Below are 22,906 nucleotides of genomic sequence, written 5' to 3' on the forward strand. Positions count from 1 at the left end.
GTATCTGTCATTCTGACCACAATATGAGAGTGTTGGATTGATTCCATACCTGCTAGTCCCTGTAAATGTCTGTAAATGAAATTCATCCTGCGTTTGTCAGTCTCTGGCACTGTAAGTCAATGTGGTATCGATTCTAGATCATTCAGTCTATGGTACTATCTAATTGTGCACTTCTCATTCACTGTCGGAGCCTGGTTCTGTGTCTGAAGGTGGGATTAATTTTGGACATTCCAACATCTGCTGCTCAATGTGAGTGTGGAATTCAGTCTGGATCTGTCAGTGTCAAGTGTTGAACAGGAATGTGGGAGTCATTCTCAATATCTGGGAATCTTTGAAACACATTGTGCATCTGTTAGTCTGTGGTGCTGTATGGGAAAGTGGGATTTATTTTGTCTGTCAGGCTCTGGTAATCTGTGCGAGTTTTCGATACATTTTGTAACACTCAATCCCTGATGCTGTGCACAACTTTGTCCATCCCTAATTGCCCTTGTTCAGAGGGTATTTAAGAGACAACCACGTTACTACGGGTCAGGGGTCTGGAGTTACCAGTCGGATCATGTAAAAGAGGCAGGTTTTGCTTGGTTTTTGACGATAATCGACAATCAGAGTTTTGATTTCAAATTTCACAATCTGCCATGGTGGGATTCGAAACTGGGTCCCCTGGGTCTCTAGAATACTTGTCCAGTGACAATAACACTGTGGCACTCCCTCCTCATCTAGCAGAGTGGCTCAGCGGAAGCGTGCTGGACCCATAACCCAGAGCTCGATGGATTGAAACCATCTTCTGCTATTTTCATTCTCATTAATGACTGTGGGATTCATTCTGTCTCTATCAGACTTTGATTCTGAACGTGTGCTTATGATTCCTCTGTGTCTCAGTGTTTGGCACTGGGTGAAAGTCTGATTCATTCTCAACTTCTGAATGTCAAACAGTCTCAGATGTATTCTGTATCTACTGGTCAGCTGTACTGTGTGAGATGTGGGATCCATTCTGCATTTGTCTGTCTCTGTTACTGTAGTGAGTGGGTGATTTATTCTGTACTGGTCAGTCGTTGGTGCTGTGAGTAATGGGCTTCATTCTGTATCTGTCAGACTCTGGTGGAGTGTGTGTATTGTGCAGTTTGTCAGTGCCTGGTAACATGTTGGGTTTGTTCAGTAGTTCACCCTGTCTGATTTTCTGTGTGAATGTGAGGTTTATTTTATCATTCTCAATCTTTGATGTGGGTTATGATTCTAGGGTTAACTCTGGATCTGTGCTCAATAGTTATTGGAGGGAACTGAAACGAGGTGCAGCCCTGTCGAAATTTGTTGATGCCATTATTCTCTCAATATTGAAAATCTCCAGTTCAGAACTAGAATCCTACACACAGCGCAGCTCCCAGTAAATGTTGCAGTATCCTATCCAAGCTGCATTTCCCAGATTTTACCAGCTGTGAATCCTTTGATCAGTATTTGGGTATTTCAATGGAGGAACATCTGCCTGTTGACCCAATTCCATGGTGTTTTTGGGAGTAGTAGCCATAGGAGTGGAATTGAAATCCAGCTGTTTCCCTCTCTCTAATATTATTTCAATGAAATCGGTACTTAATACAGAAAGCATTAGTCCATCACACACTCTGATTAATTAAACCCTCTATCCATTATTACTAAGGCATTGGTTGTGATTTTGAGTCCCACCTGAGTTGAGTTTTCAGTCAAATTTCATGTTTTATTTGTGCAAAACTTAAACTCATCCAGGGAAAAGGAACAGACATTTTCTGTCAGAAAGAGGCAGCTAATTTGCACATAGGAAACCTCCAAAAGTGCCAATGTGACCATGTTTTGGGCTGTTGATTGAGACGTAAATATCAGCGACTGTGTGGGCGGAGGGGGAAGAGAATAATGCCACTGCTCGTGTCTTCGGCAGAGCACCATGGAATCACTTACAACAAAATGAGAGGCTGGAGGGAGCTTCGTTTTAATGCATCTTCTGAAGGATAGCACCTCGAATAGTGGAGCCCTCCCTCAGTGCTGTACTAGAGTATCAATCTTCTTTGTTACACACAAATTCCAGTGTGGGATTTGAAAAAAAACACCTTTGTGTTCCAAAGGCGACTGTGACCAGGTCAGTCCCAGTGAAAGTGTTTAAGAAATCGACCAATCAACAGCTACATGACTGGGGCAATTATGAGGTCTTCCCCTGGCAGGTCACATGACAGCTGGAGCCACAAGGCATCACAACCAGATTTGTGACTGGATTCAAACCCAAAATCCTGTCAATGATTTTTCAAATTAAGCTGTCAGCTGCTTGAAAATGCAGCAGTTAAACTTCCTGTCTGATCATGAGGAGAGCTAGGGAGCTAGAGCTAATTACAAAACTAAATCCTTTAATAAAACAGTTCAAAAACCATCAAGATTGAAATCCTGTGAGGAAAAATCAAATTATTATTGAGAACTCTGCTGGGAGAACTTCATTGGACAGCAGAGAAATCAGGTGAAGAATCCAAGTAAATCGACACCAGCGAACAAGTTAAAATCAAAAGCGGAGTAACTCCTGTCAAAAGCTGAGAGTTCTGTGCATCATCAGTTCATCGGGTCGAGATATTATCTGGATTAAGCTTTCTGTTTAGAACAGGGTTTAATGAACTAAGTGGAATAGACACGTCATTGCAGAACAAGTAAGTCATCTCTAGATTTTCTTGAGTTCCAATTTATTGAAACATTGAATTCTGATGAACTAGAATTACAGTGCAAATGAATTGATAATTCATAAACAAACTGTTTTCGAATAAATAAAGTAGAACAATTATTTTACAAAAAGTCCCAGAGTGACCTGCAAGCTCAAACACAGAGAGAGTGAATTGCAGAGTGAAGAGTTTAAAATGTGGATTTTGTGGAGAGTGGGGATTAGGTGCAGACGGGGAAGGAGCTGATGTGTAATTGAAACCGAGACAACAGCAAAAGTAGAAGAGAGAAAGAGAGGAACATTCGAAATAACATGAACTTTAATTAAATGGCTCATTTCAGTGAAGTGTTGGGACAGCTGAGAGCTGTTGCCTACACATCCTGTGCTCTGTGGGAACTGCAAAGAAACATGATGATAAGTGTCAGATTCATAATACATTAGAGAACCAAGCAGAATATAGAAAGCACAGAGGAGAGCTGAAAAAGGAAATTAGGTCAGCCAAGAGAGTGTATGAGAAAAGACTAGAAAGTAACCTAACCAAAAACAGAAGACTTTTACCAATGTATAGACAGTTACTGAAAAGGTCATCTGATTAGAAGATCCTGTGGTGGCAGAGGGCCGAGGCACTAAATGAGAACAGTTCATCTGTCATCACGAAACAAGCGGATGCTGCTAATCTCACAGTAAAGGAGGAGCTGGTGGAGAAATTGGATAGGATGAAAATAGATAAAGAGGAGGCCATCAGAAGGTTGGCAGCGTTCACTGTAGAAATGCCACATAACCTGGATGGGATACATCCTGGATTCCTGAGGGAAGGAAGGGGGAAAATAGAGGAAGCTCGAGTCACAATCTTTCAAACCTCCTTGGATATGGGAGTGAAGCCAGAGAACTGCAGGTTGTTAATGTTACATCCATGTTTATAATGGAGACGGATAAAGCTAGGAACAACAGACCAGTTAGTCTAATGCTGGTGGTGGGGAAACATTGAGACACAATAATCCAGGACAAAATTCATTGTCACTTGGTAGAACCTGGGTTGATAAATGACAACCAGCACAGATTGGTTAACAGAAAACCATGGCAAATACTTAATGAAGTTCTTTGATGAAGTTTCAAAGAACATTGCCCAGGCTAGTGAGGTTGACAGTGTTTGTCAGGATTTCCAAAGGGGTTTGAAAAAGACTTGTTAGTAAAATTCAAGCAGATGGGACTAAAGGGGCAGGGGCAACATTGATGCAAAATTGAATAAGGGACAGAAAGGAGAAAGTAGTGGTGAATGGCTGTTTTTAAGCGTGGAGAGATTTATACTGAACTGATTCTCTGTCATGTCAGCTGGCTGTTGTGTTTGCATTCCCAGAGCTTTTACATTTCAAATACTTCCAGCCTATATCCAAGTTTGCTGATGGCACTAGGTTAGGTGACATGGTTAGTAGTGTAGGCAGGAGCAGCAAGTTTCAAAGGCTCATTGACAGATTCAGTGAGTGAACAAAACTGTGGCCGATGGTGGTCAACATGGGGAAGTGTGAGGTCACCCATCTTGGGGCAAAGAAAGATCAGAGAATTTCCTAAACAGTCAGAAACTTGGGACTGTGGAGGAGCTGAGAGTGAGAGTGAGAGCTGAATGAGACTGGAGGGCGGATAAAGAGCAGCGGCAGAGCAGCCCGAGAGCAGCAGTGAGAGAGAGAAGGAGAGAAGAGAGAGAGCGGTGGGGGGGATAAAGAGCTGTGAGGGAGGGGTTGGAGCAAACCGGCCATTTTTATAATAAATAGTCAAAGCATGATATCAGGGGAAAGAAGGGAGCTGGTTGGTTTGTGCAGATTTCTCTAAATGAGGCATTGATTAAACGAGGAGCTGGAAAATTAAACATTTCAATCAGGGCAATTATAAGAGTATTAGTGCAGAACAGGTCTTGAGGTATTTAATATAAATAACAATTTAAACAAGGTACAAACTGGATTCTAAAAGAGGGAATAGAGGTTTGTTTTCGATCATGGATGGGCAGCTGAGAACCTGTTGTTTGCAGTTCCTGCCCCATGTGGGAACCTCAGGACACTTCATGTGACTTGGGGGCCACATGTGCAGGAAGTGTCTCCAGCTGCTTGAGCTCGAGCTCAGGATTTCCGAGCTTGAGGGGCAGCTGGAGTCACTGTGGAGCATCAGGGTGGATGACAGATTCCTGGATCGTACATTCCAGGAGCTGAACACCTCAAAGGGAGAGAGAGAGAGATCAGGATAGTAGATGAGTGTCAATCCGGAAGAGTAGGAAAAGGCAGGAAATACAGGAGTGTTCGGGTTGTGTGCCACTGTCAAACCGGTACTCGGCAGTGGAGACTGCTGGGAATGGTGATACCCTGAAGGAGTGCAGTCCAGACCATGGCATCAATGGGCAAGAAACTGCACAGGAGGGAACAGCAAAGAGTAGAAATGCAGTCATTAGTGGAGATTTCATAGTCAGGGGGACAGACAGGCATTTCTGTCACCGTCATTGAGAGTCCCACATGGTGTGATTTCCCTGCAGATGTGCTCCTCTATCTCCCTCTCTCTCACCTTTTTGGGGGCCAATTGAATATCCCCGTGAGTGTGATCATCCTCTTATTATTCCTCAGCTCCAATAAATGAATTCTGCCCTTGTCCTTTTGAGGATATTGTCTCTTACCAAGATTACAGTGACTTCCTTAATTAGTACTGCCAACCCATCTCCCTTTTCCCTTCTCTATCTTTTCTGAACACTTTGCATCAGTGAAAATTAAGCACCCAGTCCTCACCATTTTTAAACCACGTTTTCGTCATTGCCACGACATCATATTCCCACACGGCTATTTGTGCTTCTAGCTCATCAACATTATTCACCACACTTTATGCCATAATACACATGTCCTTGTATCTCTCTTAGATTCCTTCTTCATCTACTCCTATCTTGTATGTTCCCACTTCTTCCACAATTATTCCTCAGTTCTGCTTCTATATACTGATGCCCACCCCGTGCCTATTTAGTTCAAACTCTCCTGAATCACACAAGTGACCCTCCCCATGAGGAAATTGGTCCCAGCCCTATTAAGGTACAACCTGTTCCTTTTGAATAGGTGTTTCCTGCCCCAGAACTGGTCTCAATGTTCCAAGAATCTGAATCCCTCCCTCCTGCACCAGCCTCAAGCCACATATCGATTCTCCCCATCTTCATTTCTACTCTCACTAGCACGTGGCACTGGCAGTAATCCCGAGATTACTCCTTTTGAGGGCCCACTTTTTAACTACCTCCCTCGCTGCTGGAATTCTGACTGAGGGACCTCAATACCTGTCCTCCCCGTGTCAATGATACTGACGTGTACGACAACCTCTGGCTCATTCCCTTCCCCCTGCTGGGTTCTCAGCTAGTTACAATTTATATTAATGACTCGGATGAAAGGACAGACCAGACAAAGTTGCTGACAATACATAGATAGGTGGGAAAGGAAGTTGTGAGGAGGACACAGAATCTACAAAACAATATAGATATGTTAAGTCAGTGGGAAAAATGTGGCACGTGGACTATACTGTCAGAAAATGTGAGGATTTCCACTTTGGTGGGACAAATAGAAAAGCAGATCATTATGTAAATGTGAAGAGATTGCAAAATACTGTGGTTCAGACAGATCCTGGACATGAATCACAAAAAGTTAACATGTAGTTCGAGCAAGTAATTAGGAATGCAAATGGATGTTGGTCTTTATTGCAAAGACAATGGAGAATGAAAGCAGAGATGCCTTGCTGCAACTGTACATTGGTGAGACTACAGTTCGAACACTGTGTACAGCTTTGGTCATTTTGTCGAAGGAGCAACATATGCCCAACATCGCCATCATTCTGATGGCCAGCTTTGTGTGTGGCTGCATCAAACTGTGCGTAGACCCCCGGTTCACAAACACCAAGTGTCACTACGTGCAGAGGTTCTACCTGTTGCGAAGGATGGGTCTGGCCACGCTGCCGCGGAACGCTCCAAGTAGTTGGACCGTGCGGTACCACCTGTCCCTTGTGGAAGAATTTATGCAGAGAAATACTTTTGACCACAAGTCCTTCAGACAGTGGTCGGCACATAATGTCTTAGAGGCCCTGCGGGAAAAGGAGAGGGTGGATCCTGCCGGGTGGTTCCTCGAGCAGACTGTCAAAGTCATTTGGCAGAATGCCTCATCACCAGAACTTTCCAACAAGCACCAAGATGTAGCTTGGCTGGTGGTGAGAAAGGCCCTCCCTATCAGATCCTTCCTGCACACCAGGAGTCTCACCCCCTCCGCACACTGCCCTTGAGGTGGCTGTAGTGGGGAAGAGACCATTGTTCACCTCCTTGTGAAATGTGCCTTTGTGGAAAGTCTGGGGAGAGATGCAGCGGTTTTTGTCGAGGTTCATCCCGAGCAGTTCTGTGACACAGGACTCTGTGCTCTATGGGCTGTTCCCAGGGACACACACCGAGACAAACATCAACTGCAGCAGGAGGATCATCAACTTGGTAAAAGATGCCCTTTGGTCTGCCCGAAAGTTGTTGATCTTCCAGTGCAAAGAGTTGCCCCCGACTGAATGTTGCAGACTGGCACATTCCAAGGTCCAAGACTACGTGCTGCGGGATGCACTAAAGCTTGGGGCAGCCGCCACAAAGGCGCAATGAGGAAAGGTCACTGTCTATGACCTTTCTGCCATAGTGCACCGAGGGGCTGGGAATTGTATAGACCCCTCGGCTGTATGACTCACAAGGAATGTACATAGTGAAAGCTACATGTGTCTCAATTATATTGAAGCACTTCAAAGTGCAACATGTTGTATATCGATAACTCCAATACCATTGCACTGTCTGACTGACTGTGATGACTATATTGAAAATACTGTAATGTTCATTGCTGGTATTAATTGCTCCTCGTGATCCATGAGGAAAAGTTGAATTTGATTGCACTTTTTGTGATGGCCATTTGGAAATGTTTTGTAATGTTCTTTCAGATATTTTATGAATAAAGTATATTTTTCCAAAAAAAAAAGTAGCTCAGAGAAGGTTCACTTGGTTTATTCCTGGGATGAGGGGTTGTCCCTTGAGGAAACATTAAGCAGTTTGGGCCAATAGTCATTTAAGTTTAGAAGAATGAGAGGTAATCTTATTAGATCTTAAAATGTTCTGAGGGGGAAAGATGCTGAGAGGATGTTTCCCCTCATGGGGGAATCTAGAACGAGGGGGGGGGGGCACAGTTTCAAAATGATGGGTCTCCTTCTTAAGACAAAGATGAGGAGAAATTTCTTCTCTCAATGGATCTTAAATCTTTGAAATTCTCTACCTCAGACAGCAGTGGATGCAGGGTCATTGAATATATTCAAAGCTGAATTAGACAGATTTTTGAATGACAAAAGCCTTGTTACTGTTAGTTAAACAGGTGACGGGCATTGATTATCCCACCTAAACAGAATAAAAAGATACAGCTGAAACACTTTGTGGGGAAGCTACTTGGAAGTCTGTAGCACTGAGGAGCTGTCTTGAAAATAAACCAGCTTGAACAAAAAGACCAGCCTGGATTAATTCTTCCACCACAACCACTTATTGTGAATAACAAAGGCCACAATCAGATCATCCATGATCTTATTGAATGGCATCGAAGGCTAGGGTGGACAAATGGCTAACTCTTGCTCCTACTTCTTATGTTCTTATGTAGTGTGATGGAGGCAGGTTCAAACAATGTCTTCAAAAGAGATTTGGATTAACTGAAAAGGAAAAATGTGCAGGGCTACAGGAAAAGGTGGTGAAGTGGCACAAGATGAATATAATCAGCACAGACATGACAGGCTGAATGGCCACCTCCTGGACTATGACCATTCTATGATTCTATGAATGAACTACCTGTCAATCTCTCTTACAGTATATGACTCTGAGTGGAATTAACTCAGTCTGTCACTCTCTGTCACCAAATCAGAGTATGGAATTTACTTTGTCAGTCTCTTACAGTACAGGAAACAGCTAATGATTTTTGCTTGTATCCTTTTATCAGAAATAGATAGGCTCTACTGGTCTCAAAAGTACTCAAGGTGAAACACATCAACTACTCCTCCATCTACGCTCCAACTGAATGTCAGCCAACAAGAACATACCTTCACAGAAAGCGAGAGACCGACTTCCATGCCCAACATCCACCCTGATGCATAAGGACGCCTCATTTGTCAGTTTGTGTTTCTGGCCTTGTTTTTGTGAGCAACACCTGCAATAATTCACTGTCAAAATCATGTGGCTGCTGGGAGTCTTAAATAAAGACAGAAAATTCTGCAAATATGCAGCAGGTAGGCAGCATCTGTGGAGAGAGAAACAGAGTTCACATTTCAGGACAATCAGCCTGTAATAAAACACTTACTGACATCTGCTCATGGTGGCTGCAACTCCCACAATTCTGTGCCCGAGAAACCGCTGTATCCAATGCATTGACTTTCCCAGGCACAGAGTGTGCATATTCCCCAGGGTCGGCCCCAAGGCATTCTGATCCCAAACTTATACCACTGCCACTTGTCTACCCACTCCACCAATCTGCCTATATCCTGTCTATATCTTTGGCTCTGAAGAAGGGTCATACAGAATTGAAAAGTTAACTCTGTTTCTCACTCCACAGATTATGATGTCAGAACTGAGTTTTTCCAGCATTTTCTGTTTTTACGCTTATATCCAGTTGAAGTTTAACACTATCTTCCTCACTGTTCATAATACCTCCAACTTTCATGAACTCTGCAAATTTTGAAATGATGCTCTGTACACCAAGGTCTAGGACATTCATTTATATCAGGAAGAGCAGGGTCCTCACACCGACCCCTGGGGAACTCCGCTTTAAACCTTCCTCCAGTCTGAAAAACAACCATTCACCACTACCCTCTGTTTCCTGTCACTCAGCCAATCCCATATCCATGTTGCTCTGTCCCTTTTATTCCATGAGCTGTAACTTTGTTGACAAGTCTGTTGTGTGAGACTTTATCAAATGCCTTTTGGAAATCCATGTAAACCACATGAACAGCATCACCCTCCCCAACCCTCTTTGTTACCGCATCAAAGACTCGGTGCAAACGGGAGAATCTGGGAAGCGGCGGTGAGGATGGGGGAGGCGCTGCACCATCGGCTTCACGGCGCCGACCCGCTCCCCGTCCCCGCGGCGGCGGCGCTGAGAGTTGGTGTTAATGAGGCGACGATCACCCACATTCAGCTTCCTGGTGCTGCACTGCGCATGCTCCGCGCAGCAGGCGTTTTCCGCTGGCGGGGCCTTCCCGCAGCTGCGCAGTGAGACCCTTCAGATGGAGATAGGGCGTATTCCCAGACGCGTGGAATCCTGGGTTATATTGTTCACCATTTCAAAAATAATATTAGCGAAGTCGGTGATATTTGGACTCATAGCATCTGTGCCACCTCTTTCAGACCGAATCAGTCCAACTCCTCTGCTTGCACTGAAAATATCTTCATTTCTGCATTTGTCCAATTCCCTTTTAAAATTTACTTTTGAATCTGATTGAACCAGTCTTTCAGGCAACACATTCCGGATCACAGCAATTTGCTGCTGAGAGAAAAAATAATACGTTCACACACAGCATCTTTACTTTTTTATATATCATGATTCTCACACTTTCCAGCACTTGGTCCATAGTCTTGTAGGTTATGGCACTTGAGGAGCATATGCAGGCACCTTTTCAATCAGTTGACAGTTTCTGCCCCTGATACAAGTTCAGACAGTGAGTTCCAGACCCTGGTTAACCTCTGAGTGAAAATGACATCCACAGCTCCTCTCCAATCTTTCTACGAATCACTTTAAATCTGTACACCCTGGTCTCTGACCTCTTTGAGAAGGTAAATAGGCCCTGCCCATTTGCTCTATTCAGGCCCCTCACAATTATGTACATCTCAATCAAATCTCCTTTCAGCCTCCTCTGTTCCATGGAGAACTACTGCAGCCTACCTGACATATCCTCATTGCTGCATTTTTCCAGTACTGGCAACATCCCAATAAATCTCCTCTGTATTCTCTCCAGAGCAATTACATCCTTTTTGTAATAAGATGACCAGAAGGCACACGGTACTCAAGTTGTGGCCTAATGATTTATACAGTTCCTGCATTACCCGCCCTCCCCCCACTCTTTTATTCTATAGTCAGCGAATAAGGGAAATGATTCCACATGCCCTCTGAACCACCTTATCGACCTCTGCTGGTATCTTCAAGGAGCTGTGGACATTCACTTTAACACCATCACTTCCTCTACAACTCTGAGCATTCTCCCATTAACAGTATAGTTTATTTTTCTTTGCCTTGTTTGACTTCCCTAAGTGAATCACCTCACACTTAACCAGGTAGAATTCCAGTTGGCACATTTTTGCGCACCTGACCAGTCCATTGCTATGGGAGACTGTGCAACACAGAATGATTCATACTTTCCACACAATCCCACTCACTGAAAAGGAATTAATTCCAAACTCCCACAAAGTATGGGAAACTGAGTGCTGAATAATGCTGCCAAAGCTCACATAGAATACCAGAGACATTCAGATACAGAATTTATCCCATTTTCCCTAACAGTGATGAGAATTTATAAATACAGAATGATTCCCACATTGACGTTCTGTACCACTGACTGATACAGACTTAAGCCCACCCTCACATACAGTACCAAACATTGACCCATAGAGAAGGAATTCCACTCTCACAAACTGTCCAAAAACAACAAAAATGGAATGACGCAGTAGGCTAGACAGCATCTGTGGAGAGAAAGACAGTTAACATTATGAATCAGTCTGACTCTTCTTCAGCTCTGAAGAACAGTCATACGGACACAAAACGTTAACCCTGTCTTTCTCTACGCAAATGCTGTCAGGCCAGCATTTTTTGTTTTCGTTTCAGATTTTTAGCATCCGCAGTATTTTGCCTTTATCTCACAAACTGTTCCACCGACTGAGATACAGAATGAATCCTACACTCAGAGGCACTACCTGTGACTGACAGATACAGGACAAATCTCGCTCACATACAGTAACAGAGTTTGATGGATATGATATGTATCCCACAATCACAATCACGACCAGAGGCTAATTGATGCAATTTAGATTTGACAATTGTCCAGTTGTGGCAAATCACGATTTTCACATAGGAAATGGGAAATTCTAAACATAACACGAGGCATCTTAACACGACTGGGGGACATTATGAGACCAGGAAGAAAATATTTACCCACAGAAAACGTCTTCAAAGATCAACAGGTAATATCTTCGGACAACAGGGAACACCTGATCAGGTCACATTTTACAGAATGGAGAAGAAAAAAAGTACAAGTGGCATCGTAGTTATACAGCCTGGAACAGATTTGCACGGCAGGGAAGTATTTTACACAACAGAGAATATGTCTCAACAGTTCCACAGCAGACAGCACAGTTCCACATCAGACAGGACAGAACTGCAGCAGAGAGCACAGTTCTATAGCAGAGTGCAGAGTTCTTTTCTTCTATTTGTGGAACGTGGACATCGATGGCTCGGCCAGCATTTATTGCCCAACCTTAATTGCCCTTGTTCCAAAGGCATTTAAGAGTCAAACACATTGCTGTGGGTCTGGAGTCAAATGTAGGCCAGATAAGTTAAGGGCGGCAGATTTCCTTCCCTACAGAACATTAATGAACCAGATGGATACTTACGACAATCGACAATGGTTTCATGGTCATCATTAGAATTTTAATTCCAGATGTTTTATTGAATTCAAGTTCCACCATCTGCCGTGGTGGGATTCGAACTCAGCAGTGAACACAGTTCCAAGCAGACAGCAAAGTTGCACAGCAGGGAAGATATTTAATAAAAAACGGGAAAGCACTTTAAACAGCGCAACACCTTTCAACAAGAGTACACATGCACAGGGAGCTAATTTAGGCAACAGAAAATTCCTTACGAATGTGGGGCATATTTATGCAAGAGAGAATGCGTGGTGATTCATAAATGGTGATTCACTCCATGCTCCTTTGCCTTCCTATCGTCGTGTGTGCGGACAGTCTCTTACTGCTCTTCTGTGTCGTCCTCTGTCTGTCTGTTACATTCTTGGGAGTGTTGCAAAGTGGAATTGTGTCGCCAGGGGGAGCCGCCGAATTCGTGAGCTCTTGTTCAACCACAAAACAGGAATGAATGTTGCGTTTGCGCAACAAGACGTAGCAGGAAATTATCAGCAAGTAGCAGAGTGGCGCAGCGGAAGCGTGCTGGGCCCATAACCCAGAGGTCGATGGATCGAAACCATTCTCTGCTATTTATGTTTTCATTAAAAGCAGAAAAAATATTTGGCCTCTCCCCACAAATATATCTGATATTTCTTTACCATCCACAGGAATTTTAATCGGCTGCTCGCTTCCAGTAACCACTTCAGTCTGCAACAAACCTCTGTCATGTTTTTTATTCACACAAGAACACAAACCGCAAATGCGGCAAACACACACAAGCCTAGATTTCCTCTCATCCCATTTCTCCCAAAGAGCTGACACAGGCATGATGGTCCGAGTGGCCTTCTCTTGTTCTCTAACACGCTATGATTGCCTGAAGAGCAAAAGCTATTCCCTTAAATGGAAAAAATGTATATAATGAAGTTTATATGTATAAGCTGCAGTATGTCCGATCTACCGGACACCCTGCAGTAATTCACCATGCTAAGGTGACAACAGTGTCCTCCCTTCGACATGTCCCATCGAGAGTATCAGCATAGCAGAGACAGCATCACGTCAAAGACACAGTTAATCAATATTTGGACAGGTTCCTTCTTAATCGCTAACTCAAAACAAGGAATTCTGACCCCCAAATCATCATGAACCAAGAACGTGAAGTTTCATTCCCTCGGGCTTGCATTCTACATATTGTACTAAATAATTCTTTGAGTGTCTGTTTGTTTCCAGTCTTGTTTTATCTGTTAATCGCCGATCGAATTTTAACGAGTTCAGTTTATCGCTCATTCCCTCCTTATCGGACTTGCTTAAGGTGAAAACTGTAGCATGTGTGTGACCATTCTCCTCGAACTGAATGCCTGCCTCTAACATATTGCGAGGTTTTTAGACGTTCATTTACTGTCCGATTATTAATTAATTCTCCTTCGCTACTCGTTAGTGAATTTAGTAAACACCTTTTGTCTTGTGGTTCAGTCTGCAGGGTAGAGGGCAGGAGAGATTCAATGGCAAAAGAATTAGTGCTGCAAGGGTACAGGGAATGGTAAAGGAACAAGTAACAAAAACCAGAGATGAGTCTAAAGGAGTGTGAAGGGAGGAATGATGAACAGCTGCCATCCGAAAGCATAAACAAGAGAAAAATGAGATTAAAACCAAACGTGCAAAGAAAAAGGAACCAGAATGGGGAAGAGCTTACAGGCATAAGAATATTAGAGATAGGAGCAAGAGGATCCTTTCAGCCCCTCGAGTCTACTCTGCCATAAATAAGACCATGGCTGATCTGATTATGGCCTCAACTCCACTTTCCTGCCTGTCTCCCTCATTCCTTGATTTGCTTGTAAAATCTGTCTATTTCACTCTGGAATATATTCAATGATCCAGCCTCCGCTGCTCTCAGGGAAAGGGAATTCCAAAGACTAACAATCATCTGAGTGAAGAAATGCCTCCTCATCTCCATCTTGACTGGGAGATCCCTTATTTTTAAAACTCTGCCCTTCTAGTTCACACTGCAAGTGTAATTCTCAGCTCAATCAGGATTGCTTAGAAAGGATCATTCTCTGCCATTTCTGCTGACTCCAGCATGATGCCACAACCAAACACATCTTCCCCTCACCCCACTGTCAGAATTCTGTGGGTACCTTTCCCTCCGGGACAACCTGGTCCATTCCTCCATCACCCCCAAAACCTCAGCCTCCTCCCACGGCACCTTCCCATGCAAGCGCAGAAGGTGCAACACCTGCCCCTTTACCTCCGCCCTCCTCACCATCCAAAGGCCCAAACAATCCTTTCAGATGAAGGAGCGCTTCACTTGCACTTCCTTCAATTTGGGCAACTGCGTTCGCTGCTCCCATTACAGTCTCCTTTACATTGCAGAGACCAAACGTAGGCTGGGTGACCGCTTTGTGGAGCACCTTCAGTCTGTCCACAAGCATGACCCAGACCTTCCTGTCGCTTGCCATTTTAACATCCCATCCTGCCCTCATGCCCACATGTCCATCCTTGGCCTGCTGCAATGTTCCAGTGAAACCCAACACAAACTGAAGGAGCAGCACCTCATCTTCCAAGTAGGCACTTTACAGCCTTCCAGACTTAACATTGAGTTCAGCAACTTCTGACCATGAACTCTCTCCTGCAAGGGATTTGTTCTATCAGTCACTTTCTGGGATTGTAAGTGAATTTGCGACTCTTTCTGAATCTCTTAAAGGTGATGTGTGTGAACATACGAATTGGGAGCATGAAGAGACCACTCAGTCCCTCAAACCTGCTCGATATTCATGAAGATAATGGCTTATCTGGTTTTAGCCTCAACTCCAAATTCCATTCTACCCCCGATAACCTTTCACCCCTTTGCTTATCAAGCATCTATCTACTTTTGCCTTAAAACTATTTAACTACTGCATGTTACTTTGAGTGTGTATTTGACTCTTTATCAGCCAGTGCTATTGCATGTGAATGTGGAAATCATTCTGAATCTGAAATCTCTGGTATTGCATGGGAATGCAGCAATCAGTCTGCATCTGTTATTCTCTGGAGCTGTGTATGAGTTTGGCAGGCATTCGGATCTATCACTAGGATATATATATATATAAAGCTCTCGTACTGTGAGTGAATTGATATTCACTCTAGTTCAGTCAATTGCATTCTATGTCTGTGATGCTATGTCAGTGTGGGAATCATATGTGTCTTTCAGTTCCTCGTGCTTTTTGTGAGTATGGGATTAATTCTCTATCTGTCAGTGGGATTACTTCTCTATCTATAATTACCTGGTACTGTATGGAATTGTGGGATTCATTTATTGCTTTTCAGTCACGTGTGTGTGTGTCTGTGTGTGTGGTCTTCCATTTGTATCAGTCAGCACCAGATAGCATATGTGAGTCTTGGACTCTCTCTAAATCTATCAGTGGTACAATTGGCGTGTCATCAGCAGTGGTGGCTTGGTATTGCTGCTGATCGAGAGTAATACTCCGGGGTTTTGAATCTCACCACAATAAATGGTGAAACCTGCTCTGGTACCTAAACTTCATTGTGTTGTATGGCACTTACACTGTGCTAAATGGGATATATTTCAAACAGGCCAATAACAATGTGCACGATTTTAAAATGGCAGCATGCCACTCAGTTCTATGAAACGAATAAAACCGAATAAACCACTTAGCATCAACTGGAATCCCTGTCAATCCTTAATAACGTTTTGGCACTAGTCAAGCAACAGCCTCACATAGTCATACTCATGGGAACATTACTGATAATCTCCCAGATACCACCACCACTGAAAGGACAGATCACCAGCAGATATAACAGTTGCCCTGGGAGTCCTCAAAATCGATTCCAGTCTCACCGCATCTGGTCAACCATGGTCAAGGAAACCCCTTGCAGATTAAACATAGTGACGCCCACTATCCACTCTTCAGCTCATGAAGCAATACTCGTCCACGTTGAACACCACTTGGAGGACGCACTGAGGATGGCAAGGGCACAGAACGCAAGCTGGGTGGGTCCATCACCAAAAATATCCTTGTAGCACCACCGCAGACCGTGTCTGCAGCAGATGGTGAGGAGAAAAACATTGTTGAACTCATCCTCAACGACCTGCCTGTGGCAGATGTATCTGTCCATGGCAGGAGCGGTAGGAGTAAACACCGCACAGTCCCTATGGAGATGAAGACACATCTTTACATCGAGGATACACTCCATTGTGTTGTGTGGCACTACCACCCTGCTAAATGGCATATATTTCAAACAGATCTAACACCTCTAGTCTTGGCATCCATGAGGTGCTGTGGGTCATCAGCTGCAGAATTGTAATTAGCCACAATCTGTAACCTCATGGCCCGGCATATTCTCCACTCTACCCTTACCATCAAGTCAAGGGATCAACCCTGGTTTAATGAAGAGGGCAGGAGGGCATTCCAAGAACAGCACCAGACATAACTACAACTGAGGTGTCAACCTGCTGAAGCCACAAAACAAGACTAATTTTGTGCCAAACAACTTAAGCAGCAAGTGGTAGTCCGAGTTGAGCAATTCCACAACCAACGGGTCAGATCTAACTGTGCAGTCCTGCCACATTCAGTCATGAATGGAGGCTTCACAAATAGCCCCATTGTCAAAGTTTGAGGAGCCCGGCACATCAGTGCAAAAGATAAGGCTGAAGCATTCGCAACAACCTTCATGCAGATGTGCTGAGTGGCTGACCCATGTCGGCATCGTTCGGAGGTCCCCAGCATCACAGATGCCAATCTTCAGTTAATTTGATTCACTCCACATGATACGAAGAAACGTCTGAAGGCACTGGGCACTGAAAAGGCTATGAGCCCTGACAATATTCCAGCAATAGCACTGTAGGCATGTGATCCAGAACTTGCTGCGCCCCTGGCCAAGCTGTTCCAGTATGGCTACTACACTAGTATCTATCCAGCGATGTTGATAGTTGCCCAGGCCTGTCCTCTATAAAAAAAGCAAGACAGATCCAACCTGGCCAATTACTGCCCCATCAGTCTACTCTCGATCATTACTAAGATGATAGAATGGGTCATCAACAGTGCTAACAAGTGGCACTGGCGCTCAATTTGGATTCCACCGGGGCCACTCAACTCCTGACTTCATTGCAACCTTGGTTCAAACATGAACAGAAGAACTGAACTCCAAAGGGGAGGCGAGATGGATTGCCCTTGACATCAAGGCAGCATTTGACAGAGTGTGGCATCAAGGAGCCTTAGCAACACTGGAGTCAATGGGAATCAGGGGGAAAGCTCTCCGCTGGATGGAGTCATTTCTAGCACAAAGGAATGTGGTTGTGATCGTTGGAGATCAATCATCTGAGTCCCAGGATGTCAGTTATCCAGGGGAATATCCAAGGCCCAATCAACTTCATCTGCTTTAACAATGACTTTTGTCCATCAACTGTGGGAAATGGGCATATTTGCTGATGATTGCACAATAGTCTGCACCATTCGCAACTCCTCAGCTACTGAAGCAGTCCATGTCCAAATACAGCAAGACCTGGACATTAACCAAATTTGGCCTGACAAGTGGAAATTATCATTCGCACCAATGAAGATCCAGGCAACGACCATCTCCAACAAGAAAGAAACTAATCATCGCTCTTTGACATTCAATGGCATTGCCATTGCTGAATTCCCAACTATCTACATCCTGGTGGTTACCATTGACCCGAAACTGAACTGGACTAGGCATATAGATACAGTGGCTACAAGCACAGGTCAGAGGCTAGGAATCCTGCGGCAAGTAACAAACCTCCTGGCTCTCCAAAGCCTACCCACCATCTGTAAGGCACATGTCAAGAGTGTGATGGAATTCTCTCCACTTGCCAGGATGATTGCAGCTCCAATCGCAGTCAAGCAGCTAGACACCACCCAAAACAAAGCAGCCCACTTGATTGGCAACCCATTCAAAAACATTCACTCCATCCACCACCGATGCACAGTCGCAGCAGTGTGTACCATCTGCAAGATGCCCTTCAGAAATCACCATTCCTCCTGAAACAGCACCGTCCAAACCCACGACAACCAGTTTTTAGAAGGACGCAGCAGGCATATAGGAACCTGGAAATTTCCCTCGAAGCCACTCACCACCCTGACTTGGAAATATACCGCCATTCCTTCACAGTTTCTGGGTCAAAAACCTGAAATTCCTTCCCTTAACAGCACTGTGGGTGTACCTACACCACATGGACTGCAGCGGTTCAAGAAAGCAGCTCACCACCATCTACTCAAGGGAAACTAGGAATGGCTAATAAATGCTGGCCTAGCCAGCGATGCCCACATCCCATGAATGAATATCGGGAGAAAAAAAAACAGCTGCCTCTTTCAGCATCTGGCACTGAACGTGTGTTGAGAATTATTGTCTATCTGTCAGTCACTGTCACTCAGTGTATGTGGCTGCGTATGGGATTCATTGTATAACGTTCAGTCTCTGGGATTGTTTACGTTTTGATTCATTCGATGCAAATTTTCAGCTCAGTTACAGACCACTGATGTGGTAGCTATTAAGCAAACAATATTTGTAAGTTATGGCCCAGTGTTAAATGGCTGTCACTGTGAACACATTTGTGAAAGATAATGTATCTTTCAACCTGCTACTCACTTGGGATGCGGGTGTAACTCAGGTTATACTGATCGATTTGATCTGTAACACTGATTCTGATTCAGAGTGAGAATTTTGATATGGATGTAAAATGGAGATCAGTCTGTAACTGGCACAGTATTCTCAATCTGACATTGAAAATTTAGGATTAGTATGAAAGTTACAGCTCAGTTCATACTCATCGAACTGATATTGTATCTTTTAGTGTCATAAAACTGGAATCAACGTTACAATAACTCCATCTCCTGACAGTGAGCAGCCCTTTCAATGATCCTGTGAGTGGCTCTGAAAAGAGCCTTTGGGTTATTAGATTAAAGAATGTCCGCTTCACTTGGTCTTCGAGCCCGCAGCGGCGCTGGTTTTCTTGGGCAGCAGTACGGCCTGGATATTAGGCAGCACACCGCCCTGAGCGATGGTCACCCCTCCCAGCAGCTTGTTGAGCTCCTCGTCGTTGCGGACGGCCAGCTGCAGGTGTCTGGGGATGATGCGGGTCTTCTTGTTGTCCCGGGCCGCGTTACCGGCCAGCTCGAGGATTTCAGCCGTCAGATACTCCAGCACAGCAGCCAAATAGACCGGAGCTCCGGCACCCACACGCTCAGCATAGTTGCCCTTTCTCAGGTGCCTGTGAACACGGCCCACCGGGAACTGCAGTCCAGCCCGGGAGGAACGAGATCTGGCCTTGGAGCGAGCTTTACCGCCGGTCTTTCCTCTTCCAGACATTTCCACAATCTCACAAACACTTTCACAGAGAATGAGGAAATCCTCTCACATTCGCTTCTCTTATAGCTTCGGGAGGAATGGTGCTGCGGGCATTGCTGATTGGTCACTTTGTGCTGCGTCTCATAATGTTGTTCATATCACCAATCAGATATCTACTGAACTCACCAATCCGGAGACTCCACGGGCTGAGGGCGGAAAAAAACGGCGCCAAATTTTGATATTTCAACCGATCTCTTTTCAAATTTTAAAAGCCCGCCAAATTTTTAAAAAGAAATGAAAAAGAACGGACTTCTTAGAACATAGTACGAATTGGAAGTTTTAAAAATACGCGTCCCTGATGGGACTATTTCACATTTTATCCCATGTTCCAAATCGCTTTTAGAATCCGTGATCCGGGGATCAATCTCGATCCTTTATGAAACCCGGTCAGCAGCCGCAGAAAGTCCCATTTACATCGTTCTGCAAACGGACGGTATATTGTAGATATTTATGACAGACAAAATTGAACATTTTTGCCAGTGTCGAGACTGAAGATTGCAGCACAACCGGGGCTGATAGGAAATGAACTGATCGATTATTCACGCATTTGCGTTCTCTACACTCTCTCGAAAACCAGGGAAAGGGGTCGAATATTAACGCGTCTTAAAACAAAGCGCCGAGGGTAATCGGCAAGTCATTAATTGATGAGGCATTATTAACCTGACTCAATAATTGAACGAGGGTTAAATCTACATTACCGAGAATCGCTGTGATTGAAACAAAAAGAAAATAACAATTAGATAATTCAAAATTCTTCACAGTAAAAATCATAAATTTAGAAGTGGAGCAATCGTATAGCTTTTTCAGAGAGATTGTGGGTGGCTCTTAAAAGAACCGTTGTGTTTCGGGTGTTTTTCAGTCGATTTTGGGGTTTTACTTGGAGCTGGTGTACTTGGTCACCGCCTTTGTCCCTTCCGACACGGCGTGCTTGGCCAGTTCCCCGGGCAGCAGCAGGCGCACGGCGGTCTGGATCTCCCGGGAGCTGATGGTGCTGCGCTTGTTGTAATGGGCCAGGCGGGAAGCCTCACCCGCGATGCGCTCGAAAATATCGTTCACGAACGAGTTCATGATGCTCATGGCCTTGGAGGAGATGCCGGTGTCGGGGTGAACCTGCTTCATCACTTTGTAGATGTAGATGGAGTAACTCTCCTTCCTCGACTTTCGCCGCTTCTTGCCGCCCTTTCCTGCCGGTTTACTCACCGCTTTCTTGGCGCCCTTCTTAGCAACTGGTTTCTTCTTCTCTTCAACCATCTTCAATCTCAATTTCACACAGAAATAAACCAAATCCCTTCCGTCCGCTCATTATATAGACAGTCTGACAGATATATGCTAATGAGGAATGGGAGAACAATGATTCTGATTGGACATATTTAAAACAAAATACGTATTCTATTTTTGTGATTTTGTGAATGGATAGATCAATGGACCAATCATATTTAGCTTTCTCCACCAATCATAAGCCTCCTTACTACAATCAGGAAATACATTTTACAAAGCCCCTCTCCAGCCGGAGTTTCTCAGTGTGTAAAGATCCACCAGGAAATGTCGCCTGGTTGTCGGTGCGAGGGACTGTATAGGAATGTGGGGTTCCTTCAGGAATTTTGAGGCTCTGGTAATGTGCGTGATTTACTCACTGTCTGATGCTGTGTGTGAGTGTGGGGTTCCTTCACTGTTTGGAAGGCCGTGGTACAGTGTGCGAGGGCTGGATTTATTCTGTATCTGTGACTTGATGGGACCATGTCTCAATGTTGGATTAATTTGATATCCTGAGGCTCATTGTGCATCTGTCCGTTATTGATGCATGTAAATGAAATAATTCGATTCTTGGGACTACACGCCAGTGCGAAATTAAATCAGTATGTGTTTCTCTCCGCCACGAAAATTATTGGATTTATTCTGTACCTGTCAGTCTCTGTAACTGTATGTTAATGATTTTTTTTATTTGTCAGTATCTGGCATTGTAGGTCAGAGTTGTATTGATTCGATGTCTTTCAGTCTGTGGTACTATCTCTGAGTCTGAACTTCTCATTCACTGTCAATGTCTGATAATGTGTGTGAATGTGAGATAAACTCTGTAGCTGTCAACATCCGTTGCTGAATGGGAGTGTGAAATTCAGTCTGTATCTGTCAGTCTCTGGTACTGATTCATAGTGTGTGATTCATTCGCAACAGGCCCATCTGTTGCAATTTTTGACAGAAGTAATCCCACTGTCACATAGAGCACCAAAGACTGTTAAATGTATAATTTGCCTCAATGGATAGTATTGGATATGAGTGAGATCAATTCTCTCTCAATCAGTGGCACTGTATGGGAGCTTGCAATTCATTTTGTTTCTGTTGGACTCTGGTACCCTGTGTAAGCGTTGATGCCATTTTGTAACTCAGTGCCGGATGTCTTCAGAAATCAAGGATTCATTTTGTCTCTATTAGTCCCTGGCTCTGAGATTCCTCTGTGTTTCTTAGGTTGTGGTACAGTGTGAATGTCAGATTCATTCTGTATCTCTACATCTCTGGGACAATTTGAGAATCACCCTGTATCTATCAGTGAGTGTGCTTTGTGTGATGTGGGATTCATTCTGTATCTGTCACTCTCTGGCACTGTGGTGAATGTGGGATTTTTTTTTATGTATGTCTTTCAATCTCCAGTACATTGTGACTGTGGAATTCATTCTGTATCTGACAGTCTCTGGCACAGTGTGCATGCTGGGATTCATTCTGTGTTAGTCTCTTTTTTACTGTGCATGTATTGGTCTTCATACTGTATGTTTCAGTGTCTGGTGTTGTGTAAGATTTGCTGAGTAGTCTCTGGTGCTGTATTTTTTTAATTCATGAGATCTGGGCTACGGTGGCTTGACCAGCATTTATTGCCCATCCCTTGTTGCCCTTGAGAAGGTGGTGGTGAGCTGCCTTCTTGAACCATTGCAGTCCATGTGTTGTGGGTGCACCCACAGTGCAGTTAGGAAGGGAGTTCCAGGATTCTGACCCAGCGACAGTGAAGGAAGAGCGATATAATTCCAATTCAGGATGGTGAGTGACTTGACTGTATGTGAGAGAAACAGTTATTGTTTAGTTGTCAGTCTTTAATGCTGCATGTGACTCTGGGATTGATTGTGTATCTGTATCTAATATTTATCTCAGGAATAGTGTTCAAAATGCTAAGTTTAACACATTCAAATATTTAGGAAAGTAGATTTATCATCCCCATCCTTACCTTGTCTGGC

At 44.1% G+C, this 22,906-nt stretch overlaps 1 protein-coding gene, 1 long non-coding RNA gene and 1 other non-coding gene across 3 annotated transcripts in view; 2 read left to right on the forward strand and 1 right to left on the reverse strand.

Annotated features, from left to right (window-relative positions):
• The window catches only part of LOC144670421 (uncharacterized), a 918,626-nt gene that overhangs the window by 324,075 nt on the left and 571,645 nt on the right, over positions 1-22,906 (forward strand). The window lies entirely within an intron of this gene.
• On the forward strand, positions 12,845-12,916 carry trnam-cau (transfer RNA methionine (anticodon CAU)). Its single transcript has one exon. It is a non-coding gene; the product is annotated as a tRNA-Met (tRNA).
• LOC144670374 (histone H2B-like) lies at positions 20,557-20,945 on the reverse strand. Its single transcript, XM_078532854.1, has one exon. It carries the CDS (start codon positions 20,934-20,936, stop codon positions 20,559-20,561), a length of 378 nt encoding a protein of 125 aa, XP_078388980.1. The 5' UTR covers positions 20,937-20,945; the 3' UTR covers positions 20,557-20,558.

The sequence above is a fragment of the Cetorhinus maximus genome, chromosome 31 (genome assembly GCF_964194155.1).
Source record: "Cetorhinus maximus chromosome 31, sCetMax3.hap1.1, whole genome shotgun sequence".
Lineage (NCBI taxonomy): Eukaryota > Metazoa > Chordata > Chondrichthyes > Lamniformes > Cetorhinidae > Cetorhinus > Cetorhinus maximus.

Bases quoted from the DNA above. Each gene is read 5' to 3' on its own strand.
- LOC144670374 (XM_078532854.1), bottom strand. From the start codon at position 20,936: ATGGTTGAAGAGAAGAAGAAACCAGTTGCTAAGAAGGGCGCCAAGAAA.